This window comes from Dreissena polymorpha, chromosome 12 (genome assembly GCF_020536995.1).
Source record: "Dreissena polymorpha isolate Duluth1 chromosome 12, UMN_Dpol_1.0, whole genome shotgun sequence".
NCBI classification, from domain to species: Eukaryota; Metazoa; Mollusca; class Bivalvia; order Myida; family Dreissenidae; genus Dreissena; species Dreissena polymorpha.
The window spans coordinates 54770044-54790805 of record NC_068366.1 but is presented as its reverse complement, the minus strand read 5'-3'; the positions used below and the strand labels follow the sequence as shown (position 1 = coordinate 54790805).

At 35.0% G+C, this 20762-nt stretch overlaps 1 protein-coding gene across 1 annotated transcript; it reads left to right on the top strand.

Annotated features, from left to right (window-relative positions):
• Positions 1-17928: 17928 nt before the first annotated feature.
• Positions 17929-19124, top strand: LOC127852624 (uncharacterized). Its single transcript, XM_052386576.1, has 3 exons — positions 17929-18226; positions 18429-18780; positions 18884-19124. Exons 1-3 carry the CDS (start codon positions 17929-17931, stop codon positions 19122-19124), a joined length of 891 nt encoding a protein of 296 aa, XP_052242536.1.
• Positions 19125-20762: the final 1638 nt, after the last annotated feature.

The window sequence follows — 20762 nt, the reverse complement described above, 5'->3', positions numbered from 1 at the left end:
ATTAAGCGATGCACAAGATAAGTATTGATGCAAAGCATCAAAGGGCGTCGGGAATTTCAGTGTAAAAGGTACTCAATGAAGTTACGTGGAACGATTTTTTTCTACTGTAAATATTAATATATTGGCCGATTATTTTAAACAAATAGAAAAAGATACTGATATAACCATTATCTATAAGTTTGTGTTATAACCCCCAAATAACCATTATTTATGACTTTGTGTTATAACCCCCAAATAACCATTATCTATGATTTTGTGTTGTAACCCCCAAATATTTCATAGTTATTTTATTTACATTGGTTTCCTTTTTTACTGGCATCCGTGTGCAGTTTTCATTAATGGAACAGAACTGTGTAGGTTTTAAAAAATCTGCTTCATCTTGTAAGCGTAATTTCATATTTTTCTCAACTTCAAGGGGAGATGAATCTGAACTTATTCTTACGTTTCTCATTTACGATAGGGCTTGAGTACTCATTGATATGAAAACACTGTAAAAGTTTTAAAAAAAATGAATGAAAACTGTAAATTGCATAAAGAAGCTGCATTTCACAATACTTTGAAATTCAGTAAAAGATCATAATAGATTTATTGCTCCGATATTAATCATTTTCAATAGGGTTCGAGTAATACTGATATAAAACACTTAACAAGTTTGGAAAGATTCAGACGAAAGTTGTGAAATCTTTTAAACAAGTGGAAATTGTTTATTTTGTCAAATTTAATAGAAAAAAAATCTGCACTTATTGTCCCGGTGTTTCTCATTTTAAATGAGGTAAAAAATGCTCATTGATATGAAGACACTGTAAGTTTGGAAAGAATCTGATGAAAAATGTTGACATAATCACCTAACCAAGCAGTTTTTCACTTTTATTTTTAAATTCAAAGAGACATTATTCTGGACTTATGGTCCGATATTGCTCATATAGAGTTTGGGTTGGGTCCTCATTGATAAAAAAACTGTGCAAGTTTGGGAACAATCGGATGAAAATTTTGGACTTCGAACAACGATTTCAAAATTTCTCAAATTCTAAGGAAGATAACTATTGACGTAATGGTCGGATAATGCTTAAAGGCCCATGCCACCTGGATAGTATTACGTGTCGCGCTTCGCGCTCTATATGTGGTTCTTTAAAAAAACTCCGAGGAGTGCTTGACTCTAGGGAAACGGGTTGCTGGGACACAGCTCCTCCTTGATAAGCGGCTGCTTCCTTTATCGCAACTCATTGTTACAATCAAAAATACGTGTCGCGCTTCGCGCTCTATATGTGGTAGGGATAGTACTTAGGGCCTAAGATAGAGTAATTACGGTACATTTTATTTAAGGCACTGCAATGCCGGTAGCTGTCTAACACAATTAAAAATATATAAAGTTTTGTCTTTGAGAAATCAGCATCTTACGAATTAGATAAAATGATATATCTGAAGCGTTTGCAACGCTTCTCATCGATATTGTAATGTATGTTGAAACTCTTGTGCGTCAAAACAGTTTAATTTGCACTAAAAATGAGAGTTCAATGGAATTAATCTATAGTGATTAAAATTGAACCTATTTCGTATTAATATAATATTTATGCAAATGGAATATATACCTGGCAATTAATACGCATGTAATGTAATGACTATGAGAAAATATCAAATGAATGCATTATTATGTACCGATTTCAATGTGATAATATATGTGCATACCCGTATCCGATCGTCAATGAAATAATTTTAGAGTTTCTCTGTACTTTGCCTCTTTATTTTTGAATATCTGTATTTTTATAAATATTATTTTTTCATCTAAATTCGCATCCGAAAACGTAGCGTAATTACGGTAAACTCAATTTTAAAAACCGATAAGCTGTTTAGAAAAGTGTCATTATGAAATTTCCTTTTGTCCTTTTTAGCCAATGATGACTATAACTATATAATTACACCAACATAAAAAACGTTATAATAACATAGTAATCAAATATACGTGTGTCAGTCCTGTGTGATCGACTTCTAGTGTGATTGTATTCTGTGACATCACGCTGCCAGTAAAAGCTTGTACTTTGTCCTCGTCATAATTCCAACGCCATCCTCCATTATAAGGGCGTCAATTCTTGCTTTCGGAGTTTCGAAGTCCATGTATAGAACTAACGGATGATCGTACTCTCCAAAATTGAAACCTACGTTTACCCTGACACAAATTAAAATAAAATGAGCCGAGCTCTGTGAAAAGGGGGTCTAATGCAGATGCGTAAAGTGTCGTCCCAGATTAGCCTATGCGATCCGCACAGGCTAATCAGGGACGACATTTTTCCGCGTAAACTGTTTTTTTTTTTTGCTGAGAAGAGTCTTTCTTTAAACAGAAAATATTATAAAAGCGGAAAGTGTCGTACCAGATTAGCCTTTGCGGACTGCAAAAAATTGTATGTTCTTTTTATTAATCGACTTGAAACTAGTCGTTTGGGGGGATAAGTGGAATGGTCATAACGTTGGTGTACTTACTGTAAGCGATGCTAAATTTGCTTGTAATTGTCATCTATAGCTGGTTTTTAATTTGTACAGACAAAACAGCTATCACTCGTTGTCAAAGCGTGGTTATGCCTTGTTCAAACCAAAGAGTTGCTGATGTGTATTTTTCTTGAAGTTTCTTTTTCGTACATTTTCCTGATAGATGTAGAACGACTTTCTTTTGTTTTCCTTACGTTTAAAACTTTTTTTAGCCAGCATACTAACACAAACATGTTTTTAACGAAGCAGAAAATGTGTTTATTTAATAAGTAAAAGCAAAAACAAACGAAAAAAACAATTGCATGTACACACATAATTAAATAGTACTCATTTCATTAATAAATTGTTTTTAATGTAGACAAATACTTTATATATAATTCTTGAAACAGAATCAAAGACATGCATTAACAAGTCAACGAGGTAAACATACGAGCATTGGGCATAAGGAAGGCAAACAATGTCAAAAAAAACCAATACACACATGTACTAAAACAAAAACGTCCCGTAATGTCATCGCTTCGTTACACCACCCTGGGTACCACACGTTTCCGAAGTATTAAGGGCTTGCCCCACGAAAACTTGGTGGATTCTTCGCGAGCTTCATCTTAACGAAAATTATAAGAACATCAGCTTTTTGTTCCAATTCGGGGCAGTTAAATGGCCCTATTCCCAATTTTTAAAAAGTAAACATTTAAACACACACACACACACACGCACACACGAACGCACGCACGCAAACACGCAAGCTTGCACGCAAGCGCGCACACACGCACACGCGCACACACACGCATGCACACACAAACGCACAAGCGCACGCGCACACACACGCGCACGCACGCACACACGCTGATACATTTTACCCATACCAGCATGTAATAAGATCCATTATTAATAGACTTTGTAGTATATTATATAAATATCATGTTATGTACATGCTCTCTCAGTATAATTATGCCCCTTTTCGAAGAAGAAGGGGTATATTGTTTGCTGGATGTCGGTCGGTCTGTCTGTCGGTAGACCAGTCTGAATGTCGGTAGACCAGTTCGTTTCCGATCAATAACTCGTCAAGCAATGGATCAATATGATTTACACTTCACATGTGCATTGGCCTTGCACAGTAGATGACCCCTAATGAAATTGGGATCACTAGGTCAAAGGTCAAGGTCACTATCACACTAAGTGTGAAAAACGTTTCTGATAAATAACTCGTCAACAAATTGACCGATTGGCTTGATACTTCATATGTGCATTGGCCTAGGACGGAAGATGACCCCTTTCAAATTTGGGGTAACTAGGTCAAAGGTCACGGTCACTATCAAACTTAGTAAGAAAATCGTTTCCGGTCAATAACTCGTCAACGAATTGACCGATTGGCTTGATACTACACATGTATATTGGCCTTGGACAGTAGATGACCCTTTTTGAAATTGGGATCACTAGGTCAAACGTCAAGGTCACTATCACACTAAGTGTGAAAATCGTTTCCGATCAATAACTCGCCAACGAATTGATCGATTGGCTTTATACTTCAAATGTGCATTTGCCTTGGACAGAAGATGACCCATATCGAAATTGAGGTCACTTGGTCAAGGTCACTATCACCTTAAGTGAGAAAATCGTTTCCGATCAATAACTCATCAAACCAATTGACCGATTGGCTATATACTTCACATGTGCATTAGCCTTTGACAGTAGATGACCCCTATTGAAATTGGGGTAACTAGGTCAAAGGCAAATGTCACTGACACAATAAGTGGGAAAAGCGTTTCTGATCAATATATCGTCAACAAATCGACCGATTGGCTTGATACTTCCCATGCTCATTGGTCTTGCACAGTAGATGACCCCTATTGACATTAAGGTCACTAGTTCAAAGCCCTGTTTGGGCGGGGGCATATGTCTCCGACCGCGGAACACTTATATTATTTACTCATTATTATACGCATGTATGTATTATAATATGAATCTGTTATCACGATGAGCTGTAAAATGCTTAATTTAATACAATATTTGTTCTGCTGTATTCATATTAACATAGTTGGTATCCGACAACTACATATTTTTATTGTTAAAAACAACACGTATCCGGACACAGTTTATTTTAATTATTAATCTAGCACGTAACCGGAAACTATATAGTTATTCTGAAAACATAGCTCGTATCCGGCACCTGCAAATTGTTTATTCCAGACAAAGTATTTATCCGGCAATTTTATATTTGTGATTTTAAACACAGTTTTCTAGCCGGTAACTGTATACGTTTTTCTTGACAAGATTTTATAAGTACCAATACTTAATAAAATACCGTGTTAATACTATTTATTGCTCACTATCATAACATAGAAGACCATTCTCTTGACGCCAAAATAATATAAACTTAATTTGAAACTTGTGGACGACACTTTACGCACATGTATTATGCCCAGTTTTATCAGAACAAGACACAAATATTCAAAAGTCAACGATAAAAGAAAAAAAGAAGTAGTTAACACACAGGAATATTCAGATATCTAATCAGGGAAGTATCTGAGGACTATAATTGTCGAAGGTTTTTACACAGCAAATTATTCGTTTGGAACATAGCCTACCTATGATTGGCGATTGGCGAGTTTTTATCTTAACGAATCAGTTTGTAACTGAAACAGACTGTGATTATGGCATTAATATTAAATGTTCTTTTTATGATTATGCCGCTAAAAGTACAACTTGTAAATTTTGCCACTTAAAAAAAATCAAGATTGTTTTTTACTAAAATATATACACAGAAAACCTATTGACCTCTTTTCGTGTTGTTTATTGGGTCGCGTAAAGACCACGAATAATTCTCTTGTAGTAGTTTTTTTTATATAATAACACATGAGAAAGTGTTGTGTTAAAAATGCAGTTAACTTCATAAGTATGCGTTCGTCTAACAACGTCTGTAAAGGAAAACGACCTTCAACACTTTTCCTTTTTTGTCGAGCAGCTACAACTTGCTTTCGCCGATTAATAAAACATGTTACACTTTAGCACGTGGTACTCCAAGGCATGATTGCTTTGATAGATATAATATCTGATCAATGAATACGAATTGAGTTGTGAAGGGCAACGAGCCTAATCTTTTGAAGAAAGATATTTTCATAAAATTTTAATTGTATTGGGTCTCAGAAGATTGGTTTTTACGACAACATGGTAAACATAGATACTATGTCTGATGAAGCGTGACGGATGTACTAATAGATCAGTATTACATTATAATATGTTCTGTATATAATGTTAAAATTTTCTAATCATGCTGTACACGTTTTCTTTAAAAACATTTCGAGTTAAATACTTACGTTTAAAAAGAATATAATCAAAGAAACAATATTGGAAGAGTATAAAATAATTCGAGGTGTAATTCATAGTTTAGAGTAGCTTTAACATAATGTATTTGTCCCGACGCCTGTCGTGCGGCAATCCGTGCATTTCACACATATAATTTTCTATAACTGAAACGTACGCTTTTTACATTATCATCCTATGTGGCAAATTTTCATATTTATGACAGTGTTGTAAGATATGTTGTAATTTTAACTAAATATAGGAAAGGGAATAAATTATCTGGTAAAACATTTTTGGTTGCCAAATACTCTGATCGTTTTTAATGTTGTTTTACAGAACATAATACAGAATGTATATAACGTAATATGCTGTTAAATACTTAAATTTATTTCATTTGATGTGTTTTTGGCCAAGTAATTTGCTCGTTCATCATTTTATTCAGAACCTGTAGATTAAGTTTTGCTACAAATATCCTAAATATGATTCACTGGAAGATTGTACTTGTCAAATTCAATTAAAGTTATTTATATAATTAACCTGGAGCCGTATTCACCAATGTACGTAAGTCTCAAATCTTAGACTCAGCTTAAGTTTCTGACTCAGACTAGACTGAGGCTTTCAAAACTTAATTCACGAAACATAAAATGGTAAGTTTTAGACTCAGACTCAGTAACGTAAGTCTCAAATGCTAAGTCTACAATGTTTAGACTTACGTAATACAATCACGACGTAACGTTCTAAGCGCGTTTACAAAAATGGCCGCCGCACGACGCCACTTGCGCTTCATCAGTAATATAAGAATTGAACGTGTTTTTCTCGACAGAACAAACACTTTACAGATAATTATTAATTATATATTATTTTAATTATGCTGACATAGCTCGGGGTCTTGACCACCAAACTGTGCAAGTAAGATATATATAAGCATGAGCGGAGTGTTTAAAAAGGTTTGAAAGGTGTCCAAAAGGTTCCAGGAGACATTTAAAGTGTGTCTCTTTCAGATCTCTGAAAGCATGAATTCTCAGTGAAATAGGAGTAAAGTGTGCACTTTGGGTTAAGTGTTTGATATGAAGAAAGAAAGTCTTTTTTGCAATACAGTTGAGTAAAAACAGTCTGTTTTTGTCGGGAATAGTCTAAAATACTAGAAAAAGATGCGTTTGCAGTAATGACAAAGAGTAATTGGTGTCCTTAATTGGTAAATGACAATGTTATTTACACAGTCTGCCTGTGAAATGTATTTTTTTTAAGCTTTTACACCAACGTTCAGTCAGAAAATGGGCTTGGATGAGCTTAGTTTTCATAAATGGATGTAAATAACTGATCTAAAAAACGGAGGTAATTTAAATATAGAAAAATGGCTATTAATGTCCCCCAGTCTATACTGGGGGACATATTGTTTTTGTCCTGTCTGTTGGTTTGTATATTGGTTTGTTTGTTTGCGTCAAACTTTAACATTGGCCATAACTTTTGCGATATTGAAGATAGCAATTTGATATTTGTCATGCATGTGTATCTCATGGAGCTGCCCATTTTGAGTTGTGAAAGGTCAATGTCATCCTTCAAGGTCAAAGGTCAAGGGTTAAATTTGGCAATATTGAAGATAGCAACTTGATGTTTTGCATGCATGTGTATCTCATGGAGCTGCACATTTTGAGTGGTGAAAGGTCAAATCACGCATGAAAAGACTTCGAACGCGCTGTTATTTGTCCACCATCGATAGATGATTATCAATAAACAATTTTTCCATTTGAGACGTGCTCTGTGAAAAGGGAGCCAACGGCACGTGCGTAAATTGTATTCAAATACAAATACTGTGCAGTCCGCACAGGCATATCAAGGACGAAAGTTTCTACTATTATGATATTTTTCTTTGAAAAAAGTCTCCTCCTGCCAAAGAAACCAATTTAGGCGTTAAGTTTCGTCTATGATTAGCCTGTGCGGACTGCACAGGCTAATCTGGAACAACATTTTACGCACATGCATTAATCCCCTTTTTCACATAGCGCGGCTCATTTTTATTTAGTCTTTTGTATTATTTTGCTTGTTTAAATACAGTGCATGCATATGCACATGCACATGATAGTACTTTATTTTAAAGATCATTACATTTTTTAAAATCAAAACTCTATAAGTCCTTTATAACAACACACATGTTACTCTTTATAATTTTATAATTTTCAAATTATCATTACTCATTGTATTCGTAATGAGGGCACGTCATTATTGTCATTTCGCTCCCTGTTGAACTTTTCTCTTTAAGTTTGTACTTTGGTTTATTTCTATCTTATAATCTGTACCAACTGGTAACATTTACATCCGATATACTTTTTATTTTAAATTATTTTGCCAAAACAAATAAATAAGATGTTCGTCATATTTGAAAGACATAAAGAGATTTTTTAGCCAAATAAAAGTATGCTTATTTTTTTAGTGCGCCCGCAGTTTGAATTTTGAACCGCTCCAGACTTTTTCACCAAACATGTACTTTCAGTTAAGCCTAGAAATACATCTTTTACGGCGTGTGTTGTTAATATTTCGTAAAATAATTATAATACAAAAATACAGCATTAAGCTGTTTGGAAGTGACTTAAACGAACATGTCATTTTTCCTTTCCTTACTCTGAACGAGCTTGTAAAATATATTTTTTCAGATTTATTCAGTCCGGCATTATTCAGTTTGGCATTTTGATCGGTGGTATAGAGCAAATAAAACACGAGGCGCAAGCAAATGACAAGTAAAACTAGTACTGTTACTTGAAAACTACTTTGAATTTCAGTAATGGGCCGAAAATACGGACAATGATCGATCGGCTAAATTTGCTTCCTAAGATTGTTGTAGTGTAGTTCAAGTAACAGAATCGCAAACGGGGTTTAATAACTGCATATTCTGTTCTTGGTTTGTCATCTACGATGTACATATGAAACTATACATTTGCATTAGCCAAGCGTCTCTTTTAATAATGACTAACAGCATCCAAAGACAAACATTTTGACAGATTAATATAGCATATAATAAAAGGAATAACTAATATATGGGTGTACAATCTCGGAATTGCCTCATCAGGGAATTACTGGAGAATAGTAATGGTTTATAGTTTGAAAACAACATCTAAATTATTCAAACATTGTATCATCTGTTACGATCATGCTAGGCGATTAACGTGATTTTTAAGGTTAATGATTAGGTTTAACAAACGAGGCCATTTTGCATAGCCCATTTAACATATTGCAAATAACTTCGCGCGTTGAGCTATATGCTTCGCTGCAATGGAATTAAACATTATTTCAAGCTTTAGAAGAGAACTATTACAAAGCAGCTTTATTGCCCTTGTCAACGATATAACATGTGTTTTCTATATTGACTTAAACATATAATGTGATGAATTTCAACGGTAGTCTACAGTTTGCTTTTGTATGCAAAGTGTTTTAAGACATTAAGCAGAACTTAGGAGTAACAACGTATATGCACTACTAGGTTTCTCTTGTTGTGTATCCATAACTATTCAATGTAAATGTCGCAATTTTAGGAACATGCCATATTTTTAGTCATCACGAACTTGCACTTAAAGGTTGATATAACAAATAACCTTCGCTGTTGATAAGCAAATTTAAACAATGAAGGCAGATGATTTGAGCATTAACAACACGTTAAATGACATGCACACAATTTGAACGGTCAATCGTTTTTTTTTGTGTGTGAATTTTTAGAGACGTAAATAACACGTTAGACAAGTAATGGTATTTGCACATTAAATGTCAAATTTGTTATAAAGGTCATAAAGCAAATTAATTGTACAGTCGAATGTAAAATAATGTAAGATAATGTTAGTTGTTACACATTAGTTATTAGTGGTTTCAATATATTTTGAGACACATAGCATGTATGACTGTATTGGTTCTTTAATAACTCAGTAATTATTTAAGCAAAACGTCAAATGTTTCTTCAAAACACTGAAAGTCCCAGTGGGTCCAAGTTACCCTATAAAATATATGTCTAAACACTTGTTTCGTATGACGAACTTTTCTTCCTTTGATGTTGTATACACATTTCTCCTTCCTAGGCGACGTTTTTCCCAGAGGACATCATCAAACGTTACTACAACAAGTTTTTTTGTACACGGAAGTATCTGGTTGGCATGTTCATTTCTTCGCATGTTCATCTTCGACTGAATTTTCTCAAAAGGCGTTCAAGAAAGTTCCAACATTCATTTTAATCGCTTTTAAATTTTGTTTTTTCTGATGTTGGCATAAACAACGATTTAAGTCTTACTTTTTTCATCTTTTTTTAACCATCATTTAATTTATTATTCATTATGTTCTAGAGCAATATAATTTCAGTTTATTGTAAGTGATTTCCGTATTAGAGATGTATCTTTATAACAGAGGACGTAAATAATAAATACTGTTAATACATAACTAATTGTACACGAGATTTTTTCACACACAATTCATATTTAAGTGGTGCGATTGATCCGACAAATCTTTTGACACCATATGTTAAAATTAATTCTACCGGAAATTAATTTTATTGAATCAACAGAACTGTATATCTTATATTGCATAGTGAAAAATAACTGTTTGAAGTTTAGATTTAATTTCAAATTTTATTTACTGGAATATTTGCTCTCATGCTTAATAACTTAAAAGAAAAATGGTAACTTATTATTTATAATACACAAGAGATATTTAATCGTGTTCACAGAAACCCAGATTATGTGGACAGAATTGGCAAGATATAAAGCTTTAAATGTGCTTGGCACAAAATATTCGCTTAAAATGGCTATTACGTTTTTCTTATTCTGCCCGCTATCCGCTCGCCAGTGACTATATCAAACGAGGAATCAGCATGTTTGTATTTCACTGGCTGTATTCTTTCAAACAAATGATCATTTGAGCCTCGCTCTGAGAAAACTGGGCTTAATGCATGTGCGTAAAGTGTCATCCCAGATTAGCCTATGCAGTCCTAAACTTGATTTTCGGTAAGGAGAGACTTCCTTGAAACTAAAAATACCATAAAAGCGGAAAGTGCTGTCCCTGATTAGCTGTGCTCTGGTATAATGGACTTAAGAGAAGATCTTAAATCAGTTGTGAAGAAAGAGGAGATAGAGGAATGTGTGACACGGGTCATGACAGGCATCGAAGCCAGAATTGTGAAGGATATTGAAAAGTTGGTGGACCGTAAAGTACAAGAGGTTAAAGAAAAAGTAGATTCCTTAGAATTTAAGTACCAGTCACTTCAGGAACATGTAACCCAACTAGGGAAACAGCATGCAGAACAACTCGAGTCAATGGAAATACAAATGACAAAACGCATGATTTAGCAAAAGAAGCAAACAAAAATGCGAACTACAATGAACAATATTCTCGCAAAAATAACGTGAAAATAATGGATGTAAAAATTGATGGCGACGAAAGCTCTGAGACCCTCATAACAAAGGTCTCCAATCTCTTCAACAACCAAGGGGTTATCCTTGAAAAGCAGGACATAATGGCTATCCATCGAATCCCAGGGAGAAAGGGGAGCACGAAACCGGTCCTCATTAAGCTGATGAACAACCAAGTAAAATCAAATCTGATGAAAAAACGCAAGGCCATGAAGGAAGCGGGCAACCGTATCGCGGATGATGTGACAAAGCTGAACTCTGGGCTGATAAGCCGACTAACATTGCACCATAACATTGATAGTGCATGGTTTTTCAATGGATCTGTATACGGACAAACCACGAGACAAGAGCGTGTCAAGTTCGACATATATGACAATATAGACAATGTAATAGAAAACTTCAGATTTGGACAGAGGACGTAGATACAACACATCCAGTAGAAACTATGTAAGACCTTTTTTTAAGATTTTTGCCCTGCTAATTAAATGTGTTTTTTCCCTGCACAGTTACATCATGTCCCAGTGTATTCTATGCTTTTTTAGCATTGTGATGTATTTACCTATAATAATCTATGTTTTTGTATTTTACCGTATTCGTATAATCTTGAAGAATAATGTAATTACGTATATGAGAACGCTAATAAAAAACAACATTAATCCTACATTAGTGATGATGTAAACTCTCAGAATATATATATATATATATATATATATATATATATATATATATATATATATATATATATATATATATATATATGTATATGTATATATATATATATATATATTTAGCGTTTAGCGTTTAACTGCTTTTGTTTAATCTTTAAAGAGTAACTTAATTACATAATTGCGAGAAACTTGTCTCCACAATCAAGATATTATTGGAATTTACTATAATATATAAAAACATTTAATACCACTCTTTTAGCTTTTAATAGTGAACTATATCAAATTTAGTACTGCTAAAGAGAGACAACTCTTTAAAAAGTGTATCCTTATCCTAGGTTTTAAGATGTAGTTATCTCCCTAACAGATATGCATAGCATTTACATACAAATGTACTACTGTTAAGAGTTCTTTAATTATGTACCGTAAATGTAACACTTAATACTGATTTAACTTTCAGAGTAAATTAACTCACTATAAGAGAAATTAGTGTTTTATTCAATAAATAAATATATGAATGAATGAATATATATATATGTATATATATATGTGTGTATATGTATGTTTCTTTATAACTTTCAGAGTAAATTAACTCAATATAAGAGAAATTAGTGTATTTTTCAATAAATAAATATATGAATGAATGCATATATATATATATATATATATATATATATATTTGTATAAGTATGTTTTTTTATGATAAAACATGTCATATAAGATTGTCATAGCTAATAATCCGGTAATACATGTATAGTTATAGGAAAATAAGCTCACACGTTTTGTACATCTTTAGCATTGCAAGATAAATGTATAGTAGTCTAGATACTAATCTTGATTATGTCAGGAAAAATATGTTTTTATAACAACACCATTGTTATCTACCTACCAAACAACACTAGGCGAATTTGTCAATACAGTGTGATTTTGTCTGATTGCTGTCTCAAGTCTTTAACGTGGTCAGATTATATCCAATATGTAGGTTGATTTGTTTGTATATTGGTATATAACATTGTAAATAATCGGTTTTTGAAAATGGTATTATGTAAAATTATCATACCAGAATAAAATTAATTTTTTAGACCTCAATATTTATTCTAATATTATTACAGCTGCACACAGGAAAGATATATGCCAACACTTTTCATAAGAACATAATTTCTTTTAGCATACATTCCCCACCATCCATAATGTTATTCTGTTATAGATATTTTGTTTTCCTTTTCATAAAAACATAATTTATACTAAATCCTGTATGTCCTATTTGTTTTTGCAGCAGAGCAGGGTTTTTGTGTATATTTTTGGTGGTGCAGACATGTTTGTCTGTGTTCTTTGCTTTTTGTTCCTTGTTTTAAATTCCTGTTTACATGCTTTTATATCTTTCATAAGTGTATTGTTAAAGTTGTGTCTGTTTTATATGCCACTGAACATTTACCATATTCTATATTATGATCGAATACCGATACTATGTTTTGTAATCCTTTGTTATGACTGAACTACGCATGATTTCCTTTAACTGTCGGGGTTCGAACGATAGTAGAAAGAGATTTGATGTAATGAATTATTTAAAAAAGCTTAATGCTGATATCTATTGTTTACAAGATGTTCACTGGAATGCACAAATGGAGAAAAATATATACTCACAATGGGGTGGGGATTGCTACATTAGTTTTGGGTCAACTAATTCGAGGGTAGTCGCCATATTATTTAAAAATAAATTACAAATTACAGTGAATTCAGTCGAAAAAGATGATTATGGAAATATGATAGCCCTGAATCTTAGTTTCTGTTCCAAACAGTTCACATTACTAAACTTATATGGCCCAAATACAGACAACCCGTCCTTTTATAAACAAGTATTTGATACAATTGATAAATTTGGCAATACAATGTATATTATATGTGGAGACTTTAATTTAGTGCTTGACCCACTGTTGGACTATACTAACTATAAACATTTAAATAGTAATAGGAAAGATAGAGACTCGTTATTGGGGGAAATAGTTAAAAGGGAATTGAAGGACACATTTAGATATATAAACGGTGAGAAAAAAGGTTACACGTGGAGACGTACTAACCCATTGCAACAGGGCCGTCTGGACCTTTTCCTTATTACAAATAATATGATTGAATATTTATTAAATGCTCAAATACAATTAAGCTACAGATCTGATCATTCTATTATTGACATGGTTATAAGTTTCGAAAAAATTATACACGGTAAAGGTTTATGGAAATTTAATAACTTGTTACTATCCGATATTGAATTTTTGCGAGTAATTAATACTGTGATAGAAGATATTAAACGGCAATACTGCATTCCTATATATAATTTAGACACATTAAACGAGATTGAAGATAGCCAAATACAGTTTGTCATAAATGATCAACTTTTCTTAGAAACACTTTTAATGGAGATTAGAGGCAAGACCATCTCTTATTCAAGTCACAGAGCAAAATTAAGAAGAACACAGGAAAGTATATTAATATCAAAAAGTGAAATATTAGAGCAATCACTGACTGAAGAAAATAAGGATTTATTAATTACATTAAAAAATAAACAAGAAACTATTAGACAAGAAACTATGAAGGGTTGCTTTATACGTTCCCGTTCAGACTGGATAGATAATGGAGAAAAACCTACTAAAATGTTTTGTAACTTGGAAAAACGTAATTTTCTTTCCAAAAATATATCTTGTATTCAGAGAGAAGATGGAACATTTATATATGAACCTGAAAATATTCTTAAGGAAGCAAACAGCTTTTACAAAATTTTATATTCAGAACAACCCACAACCAACCCTGATCTCAAAAATGAATTTAAAAATGATGAATTGCCCAAATTAACAAATTTAGAGGCGGACATGTTAGAGGGTATTCTTTCCTTACAAGAGGTGTCATTAACGCTTAAACACATGAAAAATGACAAAAGTCCAGGCTCCGATGGATTCTCAGCAAATTTCTTTAAAGTTTTTTTGAAAAAATTGGGGGGTTTTGTGGTAAGAAGCATTAATTATTCATATAATATAGGGTCACTCTCAATAACTCAAAAGCAGGGAATTATAACTTGTATTCCAAAGGAGGGTAAGCCTAAATAATTTTAAAAAATTGGAGACCAATTTGCCTGTTGAACACAGTTTATAAATTAGCATCAGGAACGATAGCTAACAGACTAAAGTCAACCTTAAACAAATTAGTGAATAATGACCAAACGGGTTTCATTAAAGGCAGGTACATGGGAGATAACACACGATTATTATATGATATTATGAGTTATACTGAGTGCAACCAAATCCCTGGCCTGTTGATGCTAATTGATTTCGAAAAAGCGTTCGATACTTTATCATTCAGTTTTATAAAACAAGTGTTTGATTTTTTTAACTTTGGGCCAATGTTTAAGAACTGGATAGCGCTTTTTATTTAATAATATGGAAAATGCGGTCCAGTTGAATGGGTTTTTGTCAGACTTCTTTATAATAGGACGAGGTTGTCGTCAGGGAGACCCTATTTCAGCATATATGTTTATCCTTTGTGCAGAAATACTAGCTATTAAAATAAGAAAATGTAAGCAAATGAAGGGAATAACAATTGACAATGAAGAATATAAGATATCACAATTTGCTGATGATACCTATTTATTAATGGACGGGTCGGAAGAAATCTTGAATACTGCATTACAATTGTTGCACTCCTTCTCACAATATTCAGGCCTGAATGTAAACTTTGAAAAAACTCATGTTGTCTGGATAGGATCTTTAAGATACAGCACACGGTCCATAAAAACAAGATGGAAACTAGTGTGGGGATGTACCCAATTTAAATTATTAGGTTTAAATTTCGATGTTGATCTACCTAAAATGATTGAGCTAAATTATAATGACAAATTAGTTAAATTAGACAATATCATTGCACATTGGAACAGAAGAGAGCTAACTCCCTTAGGTAGGATAACTGTTGTTAAGACCTTGATACTTCCAATGTTTATTCACCTGTTTGTCTCCTTGCCACAACCCGGAGAGGCTATTTGTAAAGTTTTAAATGATAAAGTACTCAAATTTGTGTGGCAAGGGCCTTCAAAAATCAAAGCAAAAGTCATAACAAAAGATTTTGATGAAGGGGGACTCAAAATGGTGGACATAAATGCATTTATGAAAAGTTTAAAATTATCATGGATAAGAAAAGTTATTCAAGGCCAGAACAAATTTACATCCTTGGCTAGAAAGTTAATAGATTTTTATATACTATGTAATACAGGCAGTTTATACGCAATTTCAGCTGTTAAAAATATAACCAACGCTTTTTGGATAGATGTTTTAACAATATATTCTGACTTTGTTAAGAGTATTAATATTGACTCTGTTGATAAACTTGTAGATATGCCTTTGTTTTTTAATAACTGTTTATTAATCAACAATAAATACATTTTTTGGAAATATTGGTATGATGATGGCATTCGGTTTGTTAAAGATATTATTAAAGACAGTGGGCAGATTTTGTCACTGCAAGAGCTACAAGCCAAAATGAATAAACCGGTAAACTTTTTACATTATGAAGGTATAAAAAAGGTTCTTTCCACATACATTGTCTCGGTGCAAAATGTAAAATTAAAAGATTATAAGTACATTCATATCCCATTTTGTCGACCTATATAAAACCTATCATTCTGAATTCTTGTAATAAGTTACTATACAATATGTTAAAAGAGAACTCTGAAATCCCCACATGCCAAACAAAATGGAATGAATACTTTGCAGATGACTCCATACAATGGAAAAATGTCCATGGACAAGTGTTTAAAAAAACGAATAATACATATATTCAATGGTTACAAACTAGAATTATCCACAGAATATTGGGAACAAACACACTCCTTTTTAAAATGGGCTTGTCCATCGTTGCATATTAAAGAATTAATATTGGAGCGACAGAATAATATTTTTTATATTTATGTGTATAAAACCCCGTAAAATACAAACATACATGGCTAATTTGTCCATGTATAATAACTATTTATAAGAAAATACATTTTGTTAGATTAACAAGAAAAATAATGATGATTTGCAAAATGATGATGATGGTGATGGTGGTTGTTGAAATGGTGATAGTGCTGGTGATTGTTGTTATTGTGGTGGTGGTGATGGTTGTGATGATGGTGTTGGAGATGGTGATGATGATGGTGGTGAATGTTATGGTGGTGGCGATGATGTTGTTGATGGAGTTTCTGGTGGTGGTGATGATGGTTAAGGTAATAGTTGTGACGGTGGTGGTGATGGTTGTGACATTAGTTGTGATAGTGGCTACGGTGGTGGTAATGGTGGTGGTTTGATTGTGGAGTTGGTGATGGTGTTGTTGGTGGTGGTGGTGATGTTGTTGATGATGGTGGTGATGGTGAAGGCGATAGTTGTGGTGTCATAATGGTGATGGTTATGATGGTGTTTGTGATGACGGTGATGGTAGTGGTAGTGATTGTGATGGAGGTGGTGCTGTTGGTGGTGAAGGTGATGGCGGTGGTGATTGTCATGGTGGTGGTGGTGATGATGGGGGAAGATGGTGATGGTGGTGGTGATGATGATGGTGTTGGTGATGGTAGAGATGGCTAAAGGGATTGCGGTCGTGATAATTATGGTAATGGTGGTGAAGGTGTTAAAGGGGGCGATGGTGGTGGTGATGGTGGTGATGGTGATGGAAGTGGTGAGGGGTGATAGTGGTAGTGATGGTGGTAATGGTGGTGTTGGTGGTGGTGCTTGTAATGGTGGTGGTGATGGTGGAAATAGTAATGGTGGTGATGATGGAGGTAAATTGTCATGTTGTTGCTGATTGTTGGTGTGGCTTTGGTGGTGGTAGTGATGGTGATTGTGGTGGAATTGGTGGTGGTGATAGTGGTTTTGATGGAGTTATAGGTGGTGATGGTGGTGATTGTGATTATGATGGTGGTGATGGTGATGGTGGTGGCGATGGTGGTGATGGAAGTTTTTGGGGTGATGATGGTTGTGATGGTGGTTGTGATGGTGGTTGTGATGGTGGTGATGGTGAATGGAATAGTGGTGGTGATGGTGGTGGTGTGGACGATGACGACGATGATGGTTATGGAAATGATGGTTGTTATGGTGATTATTGTGATGGTGATGGTATTGTTGACGGTGATGGTGACGGAAATGGTTGTGATGGCGGTGTTGGTGGGGATGGTGTTGAGGATGGTTATTAAAGTGATGGTGGTGGTGATGGTGTTGTTGGTGATTGTGGTTGATGGAGATTATGGTGTTGATGGTGGTGGTGGTAGTGGTGGTGATAATGGTGATGGTGATAGTGGTGATGAAGGTAGTGGTGATAGTAAGTTTGTTGATGGTTGTGATGATGGTTATGGTGATGGTGGTATTGGTGATGGTGGTGGTGGTGAATATGATGGTGGTGGTGATGATGGTGGTGATTGTAGTGGCGATGATGGTGGTGATGGTTATATTGGTGGTGATGGTGGTTGTCGTGATGGCGATTAATTGGTGACGGTGGTGGTGATTGTGATGTTAATGATTTGGTGACGGTTGTGATGATTGTGATGCTGATGATGATGGTGTTAGTTATAATGATGTTGATGAAGGTCATCGTGGTAGTGATGGTGGCGGTGATGGTGTTGGTGGTGGCGATGATTGTGGTCGTTTTGATGGTAGTTGTGGTGGCGGTTGTTTTGGTGGTGATGATGGTGATTGTTATGGTGGTTGTTGTAGTGATGGTGGTGTTGATGGTGGCGGTTTTGGTGGTGGTGATGGTATTGCTGATGTAGATGGTGGTTATGGTGGTGGTGACAATTGTGGTCGTTTTGATGGTAGCGGTGGTGGTGATAGTGGTCGTGATGGAGGCTGTGGAGGTGGTGATAATGATGTTGGTTATGTTTGGGTGGTGGTAATGGTGGTGAAAAAGGTGATGGAAGTCGTGGTGGTGGTGATGGTGGTGTTGGTGTTGATGGTGGTGATGATGGTGTTGTGGAGATGGTGGTGGTGATGGTGTTGTAGCTGATGGTGGTGGTTGTGGTGGTGGAATTGGTGATGTTTGTAGTGATATTGATGATATTGGTTGTGGAATTGGTGGTGATGGTCCGTGTGATGGTGGTGGTGATGATGGTGATGATGATGATGGTGATTATTGTGGTGGGGATGTGAGTCGTGATGATGGTGGTGGTGGTTGTGGTGGCCGTGGTGGAGGTTGTTTGGTGACGGTTGTGATGATTGTGGTGCTGATGTCGGTGTTGTACGTTGTAGTGATGTTCTCCGGTTACTTTATGGTCGCCAAACTGTAATTGTCGCCGTCAAATCGGTTCCGATAATGCTTATGAGGGCGGGGTTGAAACAATAACAACATGGTATCCTGTTTTGATAAATGATGTCCACCATGCCAAGATGGCATCAAAAAAAGCAGTCTTACTAAGTTCATGTACTAAAAATTACAACACAATGCTGATTAAATGCTGAGTAGAACCAGTACTTGGTATCTTTGGAGAACATATAAAGAATGCCCCCACAGTGAAGATCGAAACTGCGACCTCCCGGTCGTTAGGAGGACACTTTATCCACTATGCAAAGGCGACCTTAAGATGTGTGTGAGAATCGTAAAACGGATCCGTTTTCCTGATACTTCTTGTAGCTGTTACATCCCTACAACCTTACAAACTCACATGCGCAGCCTGTGTGGGCTCGAACTTGTGTCGCCTATGTAAGAAGCGAATGTACCACAAAAAAAATACTCCTTTTTGGGAAGGTACATTTAAGTCGACTGTGTCTTTGTGCGTTAATCTGTCCGAGCTTGGCATTTAATGAGCATTCTTTCAATATCTTTTCACGTATAATCACTTTAAGCAGACATTGTCTTGCGCGTATTTACTTTCTCAATACATCAACATTCAAGATCATAAAAAGATGTTGAATTTAGGCTAAATACAGCTTGCGCGGACAGTACATGCTTCATCCATTATGTAATGTATAAATAACATACCGCAAATTTTCAACATGTGAAGACTGTGTGTCGCATGTCTAACCTATAACCCAAGCTCTCAGATCAAGGGCACACTTAGATAGCAAGGTAATAATCTGCAATTACACAGATTGTCATGGCTTTAATGTTATTTCCCATGATGCAGTTGGAAAATAACTTGCCACAAATGTTCACCAAATGAAGGCGGTGTGTAAAGTGTAAAACCCGTGTCTCTTTCCCAAATGCCAAGGTCACCCATAGACTTAATGGATCAAGTGCAAACAAACACTTTATCATTCGTCATGCAATTCTGAAAATACTATTGTGTCACATAAGAGAGACCATTTTGGATGACGGCACGCCATGGTCGACCGTCGTGGGTTACGGTTCCATCCGGAAGGCCATCTTGGTGTCCATGAAATCCGATCGGCCATACGTTATGACGTCATATTCGGGTCTTCAAAACGTTTTTGACGATGCTGCTTTCAGCAGCGAGTCAAGGGTAACATGCCATGTAAAAATTCTTCACAATGGCAAGCTATGTAAAAGACCGAGCCAGATTGAGATAGAGCAGCTTTTCTAATCGGCATACCTCGCTGATTAGCATTAATAACATTTCCGGCAGATACTAAAACGCGGACCAGTCTGCGGACGATTTAGGTTATGATTTATAATCTATATCGTCCTCAGATTGGTCCGCGTTTTAGTGCGACCCACATTCTCCAGCAGAGTTGTCGTTCGTGTCGACAACAATGGCCGCGTCCATGAGAGAATGTTCAATTTCATTTCAAAACTTTCTTACAGCGTACATCGGCTTTTTTGGCTATTTAGAAACTGTCATTTAGGATATATGAGTTATTTATTAACTAAATCTCCGCTAATGTCAACAATGGATTGAATTCGAAGGATATATTCGATGTGAATGCAGGACTTTATTTTGGATCTGAAGACTTGACAGCTGGACACA